Here is a 17,182-nt window from a genome sequence, read left to right on the forward strand (position 1 = left end):
TGTGCCATTATGTTCACGCTTGTACTAAATACTGCGTACGCCACTATTATACATGCAATGAAAAAAATCAACAAAATAATGCACGTCTTGCTCCTGCCTCCCTTGAGCATTTGTTTGCTGAGATCAAATGATTAAGCAGATACCATATCCTTCTCTTTTTTGCAGTAATGTTCTTGTTGCAGTCCTAATTGCATAATGCTGCATTTTAAACTCCTTTCTTGATTCTGCCAATAACAAACAAACAAGATTTACAAGGAAAGCTCAAATGCTAATCGTATCAAATAAAGCATCTGAATATGGTAATGAATTTTGAGTATCTGCAAAAAATGCCCAACTTGTATTATAATCCATAAAGCAAAGAAAAAAAAAATTAACCTCAAGTGCAGAAATATTTTTGAAAAGCTCCAAGAATTCTTCTAACAGCAACTTCTCTTGTACAGCTACCTCTGCCATTTCCTTGAGTACTTCAGCAGTTTTCTCAGCCTGAACAAAAATTTATTTTACAACTCATTTTCTAACTAAATCATCTATACTATTATAAACAACAATATTAGAAATTTAAGAATCTTACTCCTGATGAAAAATTGGATAGTATTAACTTGATTGATGAAGATACATCTGAGGCATGTTGAAGGGCAATAATAGACGATTGTGGTTCCACCTGCAAAATTAATCTTGTCAGCTAAATGCTCTGTTTTTGTAACAGCCAAGTCAACTGGTGATATTATCTGCTTTCGGACGGCTTTAAAACGCGTCACTAGAGTCTAAGACTTGTTTATTTATATACCCAATATCTCTCGCGTATTTTATCGATGTGAGATTCGCCTGAGGTGTCACATCCAACCCCTAGGGACTCATCGTACGCAGAGTGGTTCTGATATCATATTTAACAGCCTAGTCCATTAGTGATATTCTTCGCTTCGGGCTGAAGCCGGCACGGCCTTAAAACACGTCACTAGGGTGTAAGTCGTATTTACTTATTTACCCATCATCTCTCTTGTGTTTTGCCAATGTGGGATTAGCCCGTTTCATAGCAGAGCAAATAGACCAAGTGAATAAAAAATTAGTTATTTGAATTGACATACCGTTGCTCCTTCAATAAGAGGTACCCTACAAACTGCAGACTGTAAACCGTCTATGGATTTTGACACTGATGAAGAGTGTTGCCTTTCCATAGAATCCCATGTTTCTAGTAACTTAATCTGCACAATCATTCATATATGGCCAAAATATCATACCTTAACACAATTGTAATGGTTTTGGTCTTTGGTAATTAATCATGTCATTTTACCAAATTAATTAAGGGTAATAAGTTCTTACTTGAGCATGAAGAATAGAACTCAATTTCATGTCCAGCTTTTGCCTCTGTAGCTGCAGCTTCTTTTGTACCACAGATTGTCTCAATTTTATTAGACCATCCCAAGCATATACTAAGTTTGCCTGAGAAAACCAAATAATCCAATCAGCTGATTTTGTGACTAAGGCCTAGTACTCATCACAACATTTTAAACTAAGGAAAAAGACTACACAAACCTCAGCGTGTTTACTGATATTTTGATTGACAATATCAGCTCTGGTATTTACATATCTCCACTGCAGCAATCTATTATGAAGCATTCTTAGCCGATGAACGCTCTCGGTCATGCCTGGCCGAAGAGGAGATGCTGCAACAGAAGAAAATTTCTTACCTTTGAACAATTCAAGCCCCATGCTAAGAAAATTCCCGACTTTTTTCGCCCTAGAAGGACTCGTCGGAGGCTTCATATTTGACATAAATGTCCCTTTGTTTTCCATCAATACAGGAGGAGAGTTTGGCCTTCCAGGTGACAGAGTCCACTTAGAAATTTTACTGTTAAGTGAACCAGCTCTTTGAATTGGATTATTGAATTTGAGTCCTAATTTTGGAGAAGTGTCCGATGAAACTGGCTTCTGAACACTGGAATCTGCACTCCATCTTCGCGACCATTTTGATGATGATTCTTGCATGTACTTTGAGGGAACTTCAATTCCAGCCTTTCTTGAACTCATTGTTGGTGCCATATAAGATGGTGCTAAGTTTCTCCGAATAACAGGAGAATCAAAGCTGTTGTTTGAACCAATGTCACTGTACTCAGATTCAGAATCATGTCCTATATCTGATCTAATTCGTGCAGAATTAGATCTTCGCCCAAGGGAGTTCTCATCCTCATCGATAGAAAGTCTTCCAGGGACAATATGATCGCTATAATCTTCCAATAAATTTGAAGAAGTTGAAAATCTACCTGGAAATTTGAGTTTTCTAGTGTACCTACCACCAAAAAATGATCTACGTTTTTCTTTTTCATTCTCAAATCTACTAAACTCGGTGCAACTCTTTTGCTTACTAAGAGACATTGGATTTTTGTGCTCTTCAATGTCTTTTTGCCTCTCATTTCCTAAGTGATTTGCAAATGTGTCGACCGTTGAACTTGAAGATGGCCAAAGTTTACCCATTAATCCTGAATTCTCAAGGCTTTTAAGCTTATTACAATCAGTGGATGATCTTGGTTTTGGCACTATGTTTTGTGGAGACTGATTTTCCGTATCAAGAATGGAACGATTTGAAGTTGTGGAGAGATATCTTGAACTTATTTTTCTTGATTTTGGCTTTTTTGGCGTCAAAGAATGATCAAAACCCATGTTTTCACAGTCGTTCTCCTTCATAGTAACAACAAAAATAACAAGCAAACAACACAATAGAGTCAAGAGAGAAAAGTTTTGGCTTTTGGATTTTTGATTTTTGGTTTGTTACCGAAAATGGTTGAGACTAAAAACAAACACTTGAAATGAGGCGGCAATGTAGATGCTAAGCCGGCATATTTACCGGGTTTCTGGTGAATGGATTTATTAGTTTACGTAAATAGCCTTATATGGAGAGATTTTGGTTAGAATTAAAAAGGGTAGTTTTGGGTTTTAATGTTTGTAAGTAAAATGTTCTTAAAGAGAGTTGACTTGGATAGAGATTATGTTTGGGCAATTAGCAACTAATCTTAATCAAAATGGAGTGTCGTTTGAGGATTCTGTTTGTTTAGCTTTGCCGGCATTCCTAGTATTAGCGTTGCTTTGCAATGGAAGGCGCCTCTTTAATTTTGGTTTTAATTTATCCGGTGTAAATTTCTTTTTTATTTTTTTTAACTATTCAGTTGATGACCTAACAGTATAAAAAATACTAATTTTAAGCTTCTATTTTTGCGAGAAATAATATTTGTGAGTAGTAATTTTAAAATTTGTTATTCCCAAAATACCAATAAATAAATCAATAACCTTTTCATAATCTGCGCAAAGTGTGTGTTAGCTTAATATGATCGTGAATAGGGACGAAGCTAGAGTACCGAGAGCGGGTTCGGCTAAACCCAATAGCTTTGGTTCGAACTCTGTATTTGTCTTAAAAAGTTTATTGAATATGTATAAATTATTAATTTAGAAGCCAGTAACTTAAAACGATTAAAATCTCGAGTCCACAGGTTTGAAATCTTGATTCTCACCTCTTTTGTGAATTTGTGATTACGTCTCTCCATCAAGGGGCAAATAAGTCAGTTTGGATTCAGGTATCCTCAGTTTCATTATATTTTTTTTTTGTTTTCCACCCGGTGTCCGGTACCCGCATTGGAGCCCTACTATATGCGGATTCGCGCCGCGTAAGGCCCCATTCGGGGAGAAACGCTTCCTACCAAAGATTTTTCCATACCTAGGGCTCGAACCCGAGACCTCTGGTTAAGGAAAGAGCAGTCATATCCACTGCACCACATTCTTCGGTGATATTACTCCCTCTAAAATGTGGAAAAATGGGTCCTTCTCATAATATTTTAATCTTCCTACAATTTCTCCATATTGGTTGTAACTTGTGTTATGGATAACGTTAGTTATGTAGAGACAAACTTAATATATCTTCTTCCATACTTCAAAGTTAACCCCCGACCCGAAGAAACATGTACTTGGCCCATATACTTAAAATTACACTAGAAACTCATAAATATTAAAATTTGAGTTCCGCCTATGTGATCATTATTGATTTATTATGATTTGATGTAAATATAAACTGACTTGTATAAGTAAGTACTTTCCCGATTAGGAACCCAGTGTATAAATCAAAATACTCCAATATCCTTCTCCCATTTCTTTTTTTGTTTTGTTTTGCTTTTAGAATATTCGAAGTTGTAAAAATTAATAATTTTAGTCTCTTTATTACGGGTAGTTTAGCGTATTATACTTCGACTAATATTTCATATTTCTGGTCCCTCGTCTAGTAAGCGTTTGGCAAAATTTCTCCTCCTTTTGGTCAAAAGTAAAAGGAAAACGTGACATGAGCTATGTGCAAGACACTTTGAGGGGCAATTCTAAAATTGGTTCATTTCAAACGTAGAACTGAGGAGCAAATATAGGAGAAAAATGAAAAATGCGCTGTTGCCGGGGATTGAACCCGGGTGACAGGCAGGAATACTCACCACTATACTACAACGACCTTGTCGATGTAGCTTATAAAAAATAAACATTTTCTTATTTGGTGACATACTTTATTGTGGTTCTAGATTGATTCGATATTAGGGCAATACAATTACATTTAATATTTGTGACTCATTAGCGGTTGTCCAGATTTACGGCCAATCAATTGAATATTGAAGAAAATATTATTATCAGTATTGTTGTTGTTATTGTTATTATTATATATACCTAAAAATGAACGCTATAATAATGTGTGTTGTGTTGTATAAAGTATAGACTCCTAATCCGAGTAATATTCCAAGTCCCACAGGGACTTAATGTGAAATCCTTGCTCCTCTCCACGGCAATCTCCAAATATTGTCATCACCAGCCAAATACCCTACATGATTCTCTTTGTCCTAAAATAATTCTTATCGTTACGAAATGTATGAAATTATGAATCCTTTCTCATTAATTTATGAGAATCATAAATGTATTAGAGTTTCTATACGCAAGAAACAAATGAGTAATAATGTGCAAGTAATTGGAATATGAAAAGCCCTTTGAATATATCAAAATCTTTTTCTGGGAAACAGGGGGGCAAGTCAAACAAAGTCATAGTTCAAAGTAAGTTATTGGTCTCCTAATAGGAGTCATAGTTTTAACGCATGCCATAATTGCCATTACTACTCAAATGCTTATTAGTATTTCACTCCTCTCTTCTCTACTTAATGACTTTGTATAATTAATACAAAATTAACAGTCTCATTCATTATTTCTGAAACAAAACATACTTATTCCCACTCTTACCATATAAATTAGATCCTGCTCAAGGAACAGTTTCAGTATTCTCAAATCATACCATAATATTCACCTCATTCTTTTCTCTTTTGCAGATATCATTTCTCTCTATGCCATGGGAAATGATAATGAAACTTGTGACACCAGACTCACACTTGGACTTGTCACAAGTGATTTATTACCTAAACAAAACCAATTAGAAGAACATAAGAAGATTATATGTCTTGATCCATCTATTCCTCTTCATTCTAGTGATATGGAGGAGAAAAAGACCGAGGGGTCAACCTCAAAAAACTGTAAAAATGACCTAAGGCAAGCCCCCAACAGTACAAGTCCAAGAAATTTCAACAATTTTGATAATGAGAGCAAGAAGAATGGTATGAGAAAGAAGCTGAGGCTTACCAAAGAACAATCCACTTTGCTTGAAGAAAGTTTCAAACGGCACACTACACTTGCTATGGTATATCATTAATATCTTCAAGTTTGCATCTTCAGCCCGGTGCACGAAGCATCCCGTAGGGTCCAAGGAAAGACTGCACCCAAGGGGAGGCAGGCTGCAACCTACCCTGATGCTTGCATCAGTGGTTGATTCAACGGTTCAAACTCGTGACTTACAAGTCACACGGAGACAACTTTACTGTTGCTCCAAGACTCCCCATTTTTTTTTTTATGTACTTTAGAAGAAAAGACTGATGGAAAATGTCTTTAACAAGTGAGGGTTAAGAGTGATAGGCTAAATTTGGATTGATATGCAGGGTCAAAAACAAGAGCTTGCAGCCAAATTAAAACTCAAGCCACGGCAAGTAGAAGTTTGGTTTCAGAATAGAAGAGCAAGGTAATTATATTCTCATTAATTTTAATACCTCTATTTCATATTTTACTCTTTGTACAGTTTTAAATTCTTAATTATAACATTTGTTTATGTGTTATAAAGGACCAAACTGAAGCAAACAGAAGTGGACTGTGAGTTTTTGAAGAAGTGCTGCCAAAATTTGAATGATGAAAATAGTAGACTAAAGAAAGAGTTGCAAGAGCTAAGATCAATCAAAATTGATCAGTGGGCATCACCTTTTCATCTTCGACTTCCCAAGATTAGGACAATTGCCCTGTGTCCATCTTGCCAGAAAACAGAGAATATCAAATCTGAGCAAAAGCATTGTGATTTGGATTGTGGAAACCAAAAAGTGGCTAGTGATGCAATGTCCAAAGAAGCAAATTCAGACACTATTCTTGTCAAGGAAAAGAACAAATAGTATCCCTTATTTACCACAAAGTCATTATATTAAACTTTATTAAATAAAGTAGGGCAAGAATCATAATTCATAAGTGTTTCATAAATCTAATCTGGTTTACCAACTCTGTTCAAATTTTGGACTCTAAATTGCCTTTCTTCATTGATTGTAACTCCAGCGTATTGTTTTTCAATTTTTCATTTTACGTATATACAACAATCTATATACACACATATATTCTTTTTGTTATATAACTTTATCTTTTATATCAGCTAATTTACACACGGATATATTTGACCGCGAGAAGCGCGAGCTAATTAACTAGTTATATAGAGTATACGATGAAGCTACCTATAACGAATTTAATAAGTAGTCCAGTAACTCCAGATTTTTAGCCAACTAACCACATGGTGCATCTACCTTAAGAGAATATAAAAAACCATAGTATATGCAGCATGAAATGATGAAATGCTTGAAAATCTAATGCTAAAGTATTACCACATTTTTATAGCAACCCAGTTTTTTGGTGTTCTCTTCCTATTAAATTACAAGGTGTAGTTCAAAACTCAACAGAGTGGCCTGTTTAACTCTAAATTCTCATTGCTAAGTGAGTTTTAAGGCCTAATATGGGTAGAACTCTGAACAACTAATAGAAAGCCCATTCATAACTTTCTCCTCTAATAGGACCTCATATAAAACCAATTTCACAAAAAGAAAATATTGAAAGAAAAAGCTACATAACATCTAACAGAAAAGCCCTTCAACAGGTTATTACAGAAAATGCAGGAAACGGTCCACGGCACAATTCATTGTGCACATTATTATCAGAAGTTCAACTTATAAACACTGACAGTGTAAATGATTTTTACACTATCTAGGCCAAATCATTCTGAAGGGTTCACCATCAATAGAAAACCACTGCAGCAGAGGCAGAGGCTTTTGGGGCATTTATTAGCCTCTCCTCGAATTCCTGAACCTTACCAGACATAAGAGTAATTGGGCCATAGATCCACGTTTGCTTCTCCGCGAATATCACCATTTCCTCTAATACCATGGAACTCCTGAGCAAATATTCCACAAAATGAATCACATGCTTCTCCATTACGAAACCAGCTACCTCCACCGTCTTGAGGTGATGAGTCAAGCACTGGACAGGAGTATCTACCATATTCCAAAATTCATCTCCATCAAAGTCATATGGGTGAATCCACGAGGTTGCGTTCTAAAATAAGCACAAGAGGAAATATCCAGTTAAGAATTGTCCTGAGCTATCTATAACGGATACTAACAAGGTCTCGGAACTGCAAAATCTTAGGGTAACACATTATGAAAATACATCTATAGTTACTGTGAAACAAACAAAGAAAATCATACATGTTTAGAAATTTAAGTTTCCACCTTGAAGAAACATGATGTCTTATGTTGCTACTTGATGGTTTCTCATGACTCCCCAAATAATGAGTAAAAAGGAGATTAGGAAAAAAGTGCTATTTGCATATGAAATTTGAAAGTGCTATTTTTTTTTTAAAATGGAAAATGTCAAAGTTAGTATTCAACATATCCCAATCATGCCAACTCGGGTTAGTGTCCTACCAGTGTCTGACACCAACATGTTTCCAAATCTTTAGGGTCCATGATAATAGGTTCGACTCGAACATTGCAAAGAACACAGTTAACAACTAGAGCAATAAAACAATTAAATTTTGTCATACTCGCGATGGATAATCATAGTAAGCAGTTATTTCGATGATAAGATTCTCCAAGCAAGGACAGTGCTTCAGCAAGTTCAGTATTCCTGGTAAGTGCCATTTCACAAAATCCAATTGAAGGTTAAGCGCCTTGCAACTGAAGGTCGGAGCTGGTAGATTTGTCAACTGCCATGAAGAAAATACCTAGGCAGACAAAAAATAAAAACACAAAAGTTAAAGAAACTAAATAAATAGATTTTTGCATTAGACTATTCAAGCCCTTGGTCAACTTTCTTTGTTGCTATGTGAAACATGAGCATTCCCCATCTATTTATTTGAACAACGCATCTCTACACCATGAAAAAGATATTGTCTGTAAGTTCAAATTAAGCTTAAACACATTTGATGCAACGCACACATTCAATGCGATGTACAAATTTGGTGTGTGCTTCAGCACATAAGTAAATTCTTGTGTTGGCGAAAAGGACTATGTCTAAAAGGAAATGGTCCTATGCACTATGAACAATGCTTCTAAATGATCAAGAAAACAAGGAGGTTTCTTCCTTTGATATTGACATGATAAAGAATGCAATCAAAGAGATGCTTACAATAGCAAAGAATGCTGCATCGCAACAAATTTGACGTAAATGCTTGCTAAACTGAACCATGAAAATGCAGACATCTAAATTGCTTAGAGGAAGTAGCACACAGTCATATGGCAACTTCACTATACTCTGACTTTTTATTATCTAGCCTCCATAAGACTCTACATGAAAGAATATGCCTTTTGCTGTAGGACTTAGGATATTGACTTATCTACCCTTTCTGAGTTTATGGAAAACAACATGAGAAGGGTTTGTTTGTAATCTGATCATATTGAAATAAAAGTTTCTTTTTTCAATAAGTTAAAATGAAATTTCTTAAGAAAAGCAGAGAAGCACAAACTCAAGATGACGATTTAATCAACAAGGACTTGTGCTGACAACCACAAGGTAAGTAACAAAAGCATTAAAAAACTGATTGCACAATGTACATGAAATATCGTTTGATGCCTAAACCTGAGCGTTAAAGACAAAATCCAACACCATAACCCCTCCAGTCAATAAATTTAATGTTATTCCATCTCTTGAATAGAGGAGTTTATAGTTAGTATGTCCACCTAAAAGGCTATTTCTCCAGAGTCAGAAATGTTAAATATACCTGGAGAAGTTGTGGAGAAAGAGAAAAAGCCACATACCAGAGCAAACCAGGAACATAGCTTGAGACTTTTGGCCCCTGTAATTGTTTGGAGGAGTATTCTCATCTCTTGATAATCCTTGTACTCTTTGAAGTCATACTTCTCCATACGATTGACAGACACTTCAACAATAGATGCTACATTTGTAATATCCAGCACCTCCACAGTTCCAGACATTTCTAATGATAGAAGAGTTGGAGCAGAGACATGTATCCTTGTTCCAAACCATCTAATGCCAAGTACCAATGTCTTTAAATTTGAATTGACCAGAACCAGTCTTCTATGGCCATAGCAAAACCACAGAGTTAATTCCTCCAGCACCGGGCAACCAGATAGAATATAATCCATTGATTGATCCATTAGCATAACGTTATCAAGAGAAAATGTTGTTAGGGCCTTCAGGTCGCTCTTCTTTTTCGTATTTATCTTACAGTATGCCAATCGGAGTTCAACCAAATGAGGACTGCTTAGAACAAAATTAGGCAGATCATAATAAGCCTGGGGCTCAAATGTACCATGTGCAGAGAAAGACAAGTCAAGGACCTTCAAATTTTTATTTAATGCAAACTGGATCCAGGTACCAATTTCATTAGCCATCCTTTTCTCACTCCTCAGACAGTCGTACTGCCATCTGTCTGTTCTGTTGGATACTCTTTGTCGAATTGAATGGGATAAGCTAAAATGAAAATCAAGGGAGAACTTATAAAGAGTAGGGCTCTTATTAAGAAGAAGCACATGACGAACAAAATTCAAGAACCTTTCGTCATAGTCAGGACGATTAGCTTGACTATAATAGACGCAGTTGTGCCCCGGAAACATGCATTGATCAAAAGTGAGTTTGTGGATGAATGGCCAGAGGTGATTAAATCTTCGAATCAAGATTGTGTTTACAGACTCGATTGTTGGCAATAAGGAGAGAATATGGATGAGGATGGCATCTGGTAGTCCACTTATACGGTCTTCGTTGAAGTTACAGCTTCTTTGCCTTGCAGACATATTCCTTCTGTAAGACAACATAGCACATTTTTAGGCGCGATAAATTGCAAGCTATGAAATGACTGAGCATATGTTATTCCTTGAAACCAAGAGGAACAGAATGAGAGCTTTCCTCCCTCTAGTTAATGAGGCTGAGAAATCCTCGAGCGATAATCTCAGTATATTAAATTTCCATTTAGAGATAACAATTCATGATGATAAAACATGGGATCAAACAGATTGGGGAACTTTTTAAGTAATTATCATTCATAGTTTGGATTACAAAGTTTCTAAGACAAGGCAAATGTATTCTTAGATTCAATCACTTTCTAAGAGTACCCACTGATGTAAAAAAAAAAAAAATTCAAAAGGATTCCACCTAGAAGAGTTTTAAGGGAAAAAGAAATGTATATGCGCACATATCCAAGGCATCCACCCAAAAGATAAAGAAACAGAATCGTAAACCAAAAGAAAAGCTTAACAAGTTTCTAGTATCTAAACCTAAAAATTATCAACAGAACGCAGGGACCAATAAGTAGCAATGCAGCTCAGGTTACAACGTTACATAACTACATTTTTATTTGGAGATCCAAAAACTCGAAAACAATGCAGCAACATGGATTTGCTATTCTGAATGGACCCTACCAAACGTTAGCCGGCACACAGATGCAATAAGCCCATAAAATGTATACCAATTCTCTTTAACCTATTTCAGAACAGTTTCTTCACTTTTAGATCAGAAATGGCATCTTTATACACAGATTTACACATACCGATAAGTTGTTGCCTAAAAAGAGCCAACATTTAAAATAGTACATGAACACAATCCAAAATCTCATATGTAGCGTCGAGCTTACAATAGACTCAAACCAAATTTAAACCTTAAAAGCGAGCAAGACAAAATTGTAGTATCTAAAACCAGAATACTTAGGCCTTTTATGCCCTGAAACAGAAAGAACCTGAAAATCATTAAATGCATTGACAAAAGAAAGATCCAATACAGTTTGAATCAAAGCAAGACTCTCATTTCAGGATTCAACATTTGGAACACAATGCAAAAGCCTAGATTTGCCAAACCTAAACGCCCCTACCAAAAATGAACCTGTATAAACATATGAGCGATTCCAGCCATAAAGTTAACAATTATCCAAAAGGAAAGATAATGAATGGCATAACATTTTTTCATATACCTGTTTCAGGACTGATTTTTCTAGTGAGAGATGAGAAATCAAGCCCTCTTTTAACGCAAGTTACACCCTTGCCTATTTAGTACAGAAACGATATGAGTTTTGCTTCTGAAAATTACAGTGTTACACGAAACTTATATAGAGGATATCGGGGATTTTCGGCCAAAATATCTTGCCACTAGGCTCACTCCGGTGCATGCTTTGCTGTCAGTAAATTAGATGCAACCGTCCGCTATAAGCAATCCCCACTTTGCAATAAATATGTCAAAAACTATATATATGTCGATAACTTCATATCACAAGGGTTATATGTAATCAATCATAAAAGCAGTATAACGTCGCAAAAATACAACAAACCCATAACAGGAAACCTAAAACTACTCCTAAAATTAAATGCCTAAATTATTCGCGTGACCTTGATCCTACCATATAGAGCTACCGAGCAAAACAAAAATCAGATCGAGAAATGCTTACTTAAATGGAAAAAAAATAATCGAGATATTTACCTCAACTATTCAGAAACCACATCGTTCTTTTATCTGCGTTGGCCTTGATTCCAGCAATCACAAGCGTCTAAGATGACTCCATTGTCAATAAAAGACTGCATTTTTGCCTTAAAGAGGAAAAATCATTCCAGTTCCATGCCAACAATCGATTCTCTGAACACAAACTAAATCCGAATTTCCTTGACCCCAAATACTTCTGTAGATCAACTTTTCTTCCCTTTTGGAATTCCAAATAAATTGCAAGCATACTTCTTAACCGCACTCTCTGTCATCGATTTCTTCCCAAAAGTAAAAGATAAAAACATAATTAGTTCAATTCGATCAAACAATAACATAGTCCAAGAGTCTGCCCGAGCTACCAATAAATTTATTTATTGTAAAAACTAAATAATAAGCAAATTTCTAAATGAAATCGAGTATTACTAAAATGAGTAGCTCTCACGCTCACAAAGTACAGTTTTAGGACAGAATCAACACCCTTCACATCAATTTCAAATTCTTGAGCTTAATCTTAGGATTAAAACCATAGCCCCATAAATTTTTTTACACAAATAAACATGTAATTCAAATCAAAAGAGCTTAATACCACGTGTGTGGATTCATAATTCATAGTTCATATACGCATGCATGAATTTACCCTACTACTATGATTTGAAAAAATTATACAGAATTTTAAATAATTACTATGAAAGAGCAGCAACAAGCCATCAATACTAGTATTTTTTGGTTTAATTTTAACAAAATATTTCTTCCCTGAGTGAGGACTGAATCACCATTGCAGCAACAAAACACTGTTTAAGCAAATATTCAGAAATTGATTAAAGGGGAAACCCTCAACTGGACCAAGATCGCTATTAAGCTTAACAGCTAGCTTCAATTTCGACTTTCACGGTCTCCGCACTCACTATTCCAATTTGATTAGAGTCCAATTTTATATGCATTTTTCATTTGTTAATTTCACATATAGTCCATAAACATTAGCCACTATATAATTAAAGTCATGAAACTATTTTTTTGTTACGTTAAAGTAATCTGATTTATACGTGAATTGCTCAAAAAATATACATGACTTAAAGGTCAAATTTGCAACTTCAGGTTATGACAATGTCATTCGTCATGCACCATGTCAAATAGGGCTGGGCATATATCAGAGTATAATCGAGTATAGCCGATAGTCCGAACCGAAAAAAGTTTATTGGGGTATCGATATCGGGTTATTGGGTTAACAGTTCGGTAATGATTTAGTATTTTTTCCCTATTGAGTTATCTGTTCGGGCCTCGATTTGCCTAATTTCTTAACGTTAACCGACAACCCAATAAGATTTAATAAAATTATGATTTTACTCTTAAGTATATAATACATCCAGAGCTTCATTCAATTTTTGGCATAAAATAAAAAAATTGTTATTTATGTTCTTGTTAACTGCTATTTCTAGTGAATGGAGATGGAATATTTGTGGAGTTGTAGTATCAATTTTGGAGATTGCACAGGTCTCGAATTTGTCAAAATGAAGCATGCTTCAAATATTAGTTGTGGTCAGAACGTAAAAATGTGTAGTATATTATATGTGAATTCTTCTCTTTTTTGCTTAACTCCAGTGAATTATCTTCTCTTTTTTGTTTAACTCTAGATTGAGTTATATCTTATCGGGTAAACCGATAACCGAACCGATAATTGATAACTGATATCTTATCGGTTCGATTATCGATTTATCATATTTGTCAACCGATAACCGATATGCTAAACCGATAATATTCACAACCGAACCGAACCGACTGATGCCCACTCCTAATGTCAAAGGTATGTTTTGTCACTCTAATTTTAACGTTACAAAATAATAAAATTAAATTTATTGTTACTTGATTTTGTTGGAGAAACATACTTTTTGAACATTAAATATTGCATAAAAAGTTTAAATAGAAAGTGATTTAAGATTTAAAAAAGTAAAAAAAAAAAAGTAATAAGATAGTAATAAAGTGATAAGTATTGAATTCAATATCTATCAAAGCTAAAATGTTAGTATGAAGTTGCATAACAATGTTAATTTTAGTGTTCAAATTAGCACATGTCAAAAATATTACTCCATTAATTTGCTAAAATTTACTCCAACTACTTTAGCATATTATTCGATATACTAATTAGAGTTAATAAGTGATTTTTTTAGGGGAAGGGGGGGGGGGGGTTGTCTTAAAGCACCGAACTCTCTTCTTAGTCGGTAGAACTTGTACTGACATTTAAGTTAATTATCCTTTTTTGGAGACTGACAAATTGACAAAATCTGGTACTAACTTTTGAATTAACTTCAGTTCATATTTATCCTCATAAAACACATAAAGATAATCTAGAATTTAAGTCTGGTCATATCCATTTGCATTCAGTTATAAACTCTAGCCTAGCTAATGTAGCAAATGTATCCCATGCACTGATGGTGCTTTTTGTTAAAGTTTAGTGATTGTTATATTTATGGTCAAATATTATTCTCTTTCCTGTTCACATTTTTCCGCATTCCTTAAGAAAGATATGTGATAGCTTTAATTGAAACAATAAGGATATAATTTGAGAAAAAAGTAGTGTAAATGACTTCTTATTTTTCTAGAACGTCATTTTGAAATAAATTCAGTTTGTTAACACGACTAATATTTGAAATTAGAGGAAGCAGTGGTAAATGCTAACTTCTTGTCCGGTACTGATTTTAACTAATGACGAATACTAATTTTAGCATTTTACCTGTAAACTATTGACTTGGGAGCACAAGGACAAAAAACATTTGTAGGATCTATAACTGACTTCAAACTCGTTTTAATCAGGAAAATAATGATAACTCTAATCTTATCTCCACTTATCCTCATAAACCACTAGATAATATAACATTGAAGTATGTTCCCATCTTTTAGTTTTCAGTTACAAACTTGGGTTTGTATTTGACCCTAGACTTATCACACACTTTGTTTGTATATGCATGGCAAGCACAAAAAGACAGTTTATAACAGCTAATATCGGCATAATTTGTACTAATATGGAGATTAATGCCAACTCCATATCTACCTATCCTCGTAAATCACAAGATAACTTAAAATTAAAATCTAACCACATCCATTTGTGTTAAGCCAAAATCTTATTTGCATAGCTCATGCTTTGATCAGAAATTCGTCAGTTCTTTCAAAAATAATTGAGTCGCAAAAGAAAAAGATACTAGAATAAGGCTTTATGTAAAATAAAATTATCAACCATTTTACTATTTCACCAATCCTTTTGAAGTAAACTAATCTTTTGCCTTTCAAATCTCAACATAATTGTTTACGTCGAAAATACGAGTAACAACTAAATTTAATTAATAATTTTAAAGATACATGATTTAGTTCAATACCAATTAATAATTAAGAAGTATGAAGTAGAAATGAAAGATAGAAGTGAATCAAACCAATGTTACTCAGCAACAGTAACCTCGAGCTTAGCGACCTCGAGGTGACTTAGGGTAGTAAGAACAATTAAGTAGGAAAAGTAAAGTAAGAACAATAAAGCTAAAGGACAACTCAAATGAACAATAGGCAAAAAGTAGAGAGTATATTCTTTGCTCAATGATTAGATGATGTTACAAATGATTGGGGTCCCCTTTATATAATAGGGGAACCCTAAATAAGGAATATTTTTATTTATAGTAAGGAATATTCTTGGTACAACTGTCTAACCGCCTAGTACGGAATTGTACAATTCTATCCCGTGATTTGCGCCATGACTTTGGGACGTGGCAGGAATCTAGCTTGTTCTGGTACAAATCCATAACAGTACTATTTCAGGGTCGAGCACACTCGACCTCGGTACGTATCGTGCTCTGTCTTTGAACTCGGGTCTGATCCTTCAAGCTCGAACTTGTTCTTACCCGGCCTCGGACTTCGGACGACCTCGCGAGTATATAGATCGAAGGCACTCTATTTTGACTGTATACAAATCGTCCTCGCGTTTCTTAGAATAGAATGATAATAAACGACTTGAATCTCGATCTCCTCGATGTCTCGATCATGATGCCATTCTCGTGACATTAGCGTCTGAAGTAACTGAAAGGTTACGTCTATGCAACTTCCTAGGTCATTAATTAGAGGTGGCTGACGGTCGGACTTTTGGTTTCCCCAGTACGCTTAAGTAACTTTTATAAATAGGCCAACTTCATGATTTTGCAAACTTTATTTCTCAATTCATTCTCAAATCTTGTTAGCTCCTTCAACTTCCCTGAAATCACATTCTTCTTAATTTGTTCTTTACTCCATCATCAACCTTTCCTTCTTTATTCGACTTACAATGTCTAGAACATCCAAAACTATTCCCCAATAAGAAAAGGCCTCTTCGTCATCATGGCCATCCAGAAGTAAATCGGTGGTTCCACCTCGCATTGAGGAGTGCATTCTCCCGCTGTGCGAAATAACATTCGATTTTAAAATTGAAAAACCCATATCGACACTAGGATGATGTGAGCCTATGTCTCGATACATCTGTTTGATAACTAAGGATGAGCTCGAGCAGGTAAAGAAAGATTGTAACTGGGGTGACAAAGATGTGGTGATCCCCTCCCCGGAAGAGAACATCACTACCCATAAAGTGGGGTACTTAAGCGTGTACACCTACCCATTCACGCTGGGCCCCGTAAATCCAACTCTGGGTCCCGTAGATCCAGTTATTCTCGACTTCTGCCAACGGTACCAAGTGACGCTTGGCCAGATCTACCATTCATTCTGGTGAATTGTTTATTTGATTAGATTCTTTTTGAGCAGGTCAAGGGGATGCCATTCACTATTGACAATTTAATCAGGATGTACAATCCTCGATTATACCGATGTGGCTTGATAAAACTGCAATGCGATCCTCAAAATCTCTCTTCTCCAGCATCGATCAGGACAAAGACCGAGGATAGATGAGCCGATTTATCCTAATCAGGACCTCCGTCTTAATTCATGCCGAGAGGATGCCATCCCCCGAGAAATGGAACATGAATCATAAGTACATGGCGACTTTATACCTTGCTTTCCTTTTTCTTTCATGATTTTATCTTTTTCTCGATATAACCATTCTCCGATGGTGCAGCTGTCACTTGGTTTCCTGGGACGGTCCCGGACCTCGAGG

General features: G+C 35.4%; 3 protein-coding genes across 5 annotated transcripts; 1 reads left to right on the forward strand and 2 right to left on the reverse strand.

Moving 5' to 3' along the window:
* Positions 1–10: 10 nt before the first annotated feature.
* LOC104218910 (QWRF motif-containing protein 3) lies at positions 11–2,771 on the reverse strand. Its single transcript, XM_009769514.2, has 6 exons — positions 1,534–2,771; positions 1,321–1,440; positions 1,086–1,202; positions 572–661; positions 376–483; positions 11–224 (listed from the first exon to the last, which is right to left on the reverse strand). Exons 1-6 carry the CDS (start codon positions 2,680–2,682, stop codon positions 132–134), a joined length of 1,677 nt encoding a protein of 558 aa, XP_009767816.1. The 5' UTR covers positions 2,683–2,771; the 3' UTR covers positions 11–131.
* Positions 2,772–4,991: 2,220 nt separating this feature from the next.
* Positions 4,992–6,494, forward strand: LOC104218914 (homeobox-leucine zipper protein HAT9-like). The gene is made up of 4 exons (XM_009769516.2): positions 4,992–5,067; positions 5,337–5,701; positions 5,997–6,076; positions 6,176–6,494. The coding sequence occupies exons 1-4, from the start codon at positions 4,992–4,994 to the stop codon at positions 6,492–6,494; spliced, it is 840 nt and encodes a 279-aa protein (XP_009767818.2).
* Positions 6,495–7,193: 699 nt separating this feature from the next.
* Positions 7,194–13,004, reverse strand: LOC104218909 (putative F-box protein At1g49610). Of its 3 annotated transcripts, none has more exons than XM_009769511.2 (5): positions 12,905–13,004; positions 12,067–12,344; positions 9,399–10,401; positions 8,186–8,365; positions 7,194–7,695 (listed from the first exon to the last, which is right to left on the reverse strand). In XM_009769511.2, the coding sequence occupies exons 3-5, from the start codon at positions 10,392–10,394 to the stop codon at positions 7,378–7,380; spliced, it is 1,494 nt and encodes a 497-aa protein (XP_009767813.1). In that variant the 5' UTR covers positions 10,395–10,401; positions 12,067–12,344; positions 12,905–13,004; the 3' UTR covers positions 7,194–7,377. The 3 variants fall into 3 exon arrangements, with proteins under 3 accessions (XP_009767813.1, XP_009767814.1, XP_009767812.1); XM_009769512.2 differs by having other exon boundaries at positions 12,751–13,001; XM_009769510.2 differs by having other exon boundaries at positions 12,067–13,001.
* Between the last annotated feature and the right edge of the window lie 4,178 nt (positions 13,005–17,182).

This window comes from Nicotiana sylvestris, chromosome 7 (genome assembly GCF_000393655.2).
Source record: "Nicotiana sylvestris chromosome 7, ASM39365v2, whole genome shotgun sequence".
Taxonomy (NCBI): domain Eukaryota; kingdom Viridiplantae; phylum Streptophyta; class Magnoliopsida; order Solanales; family Solanaceae; genus Nicotiana; species Nicotiana sylvestris.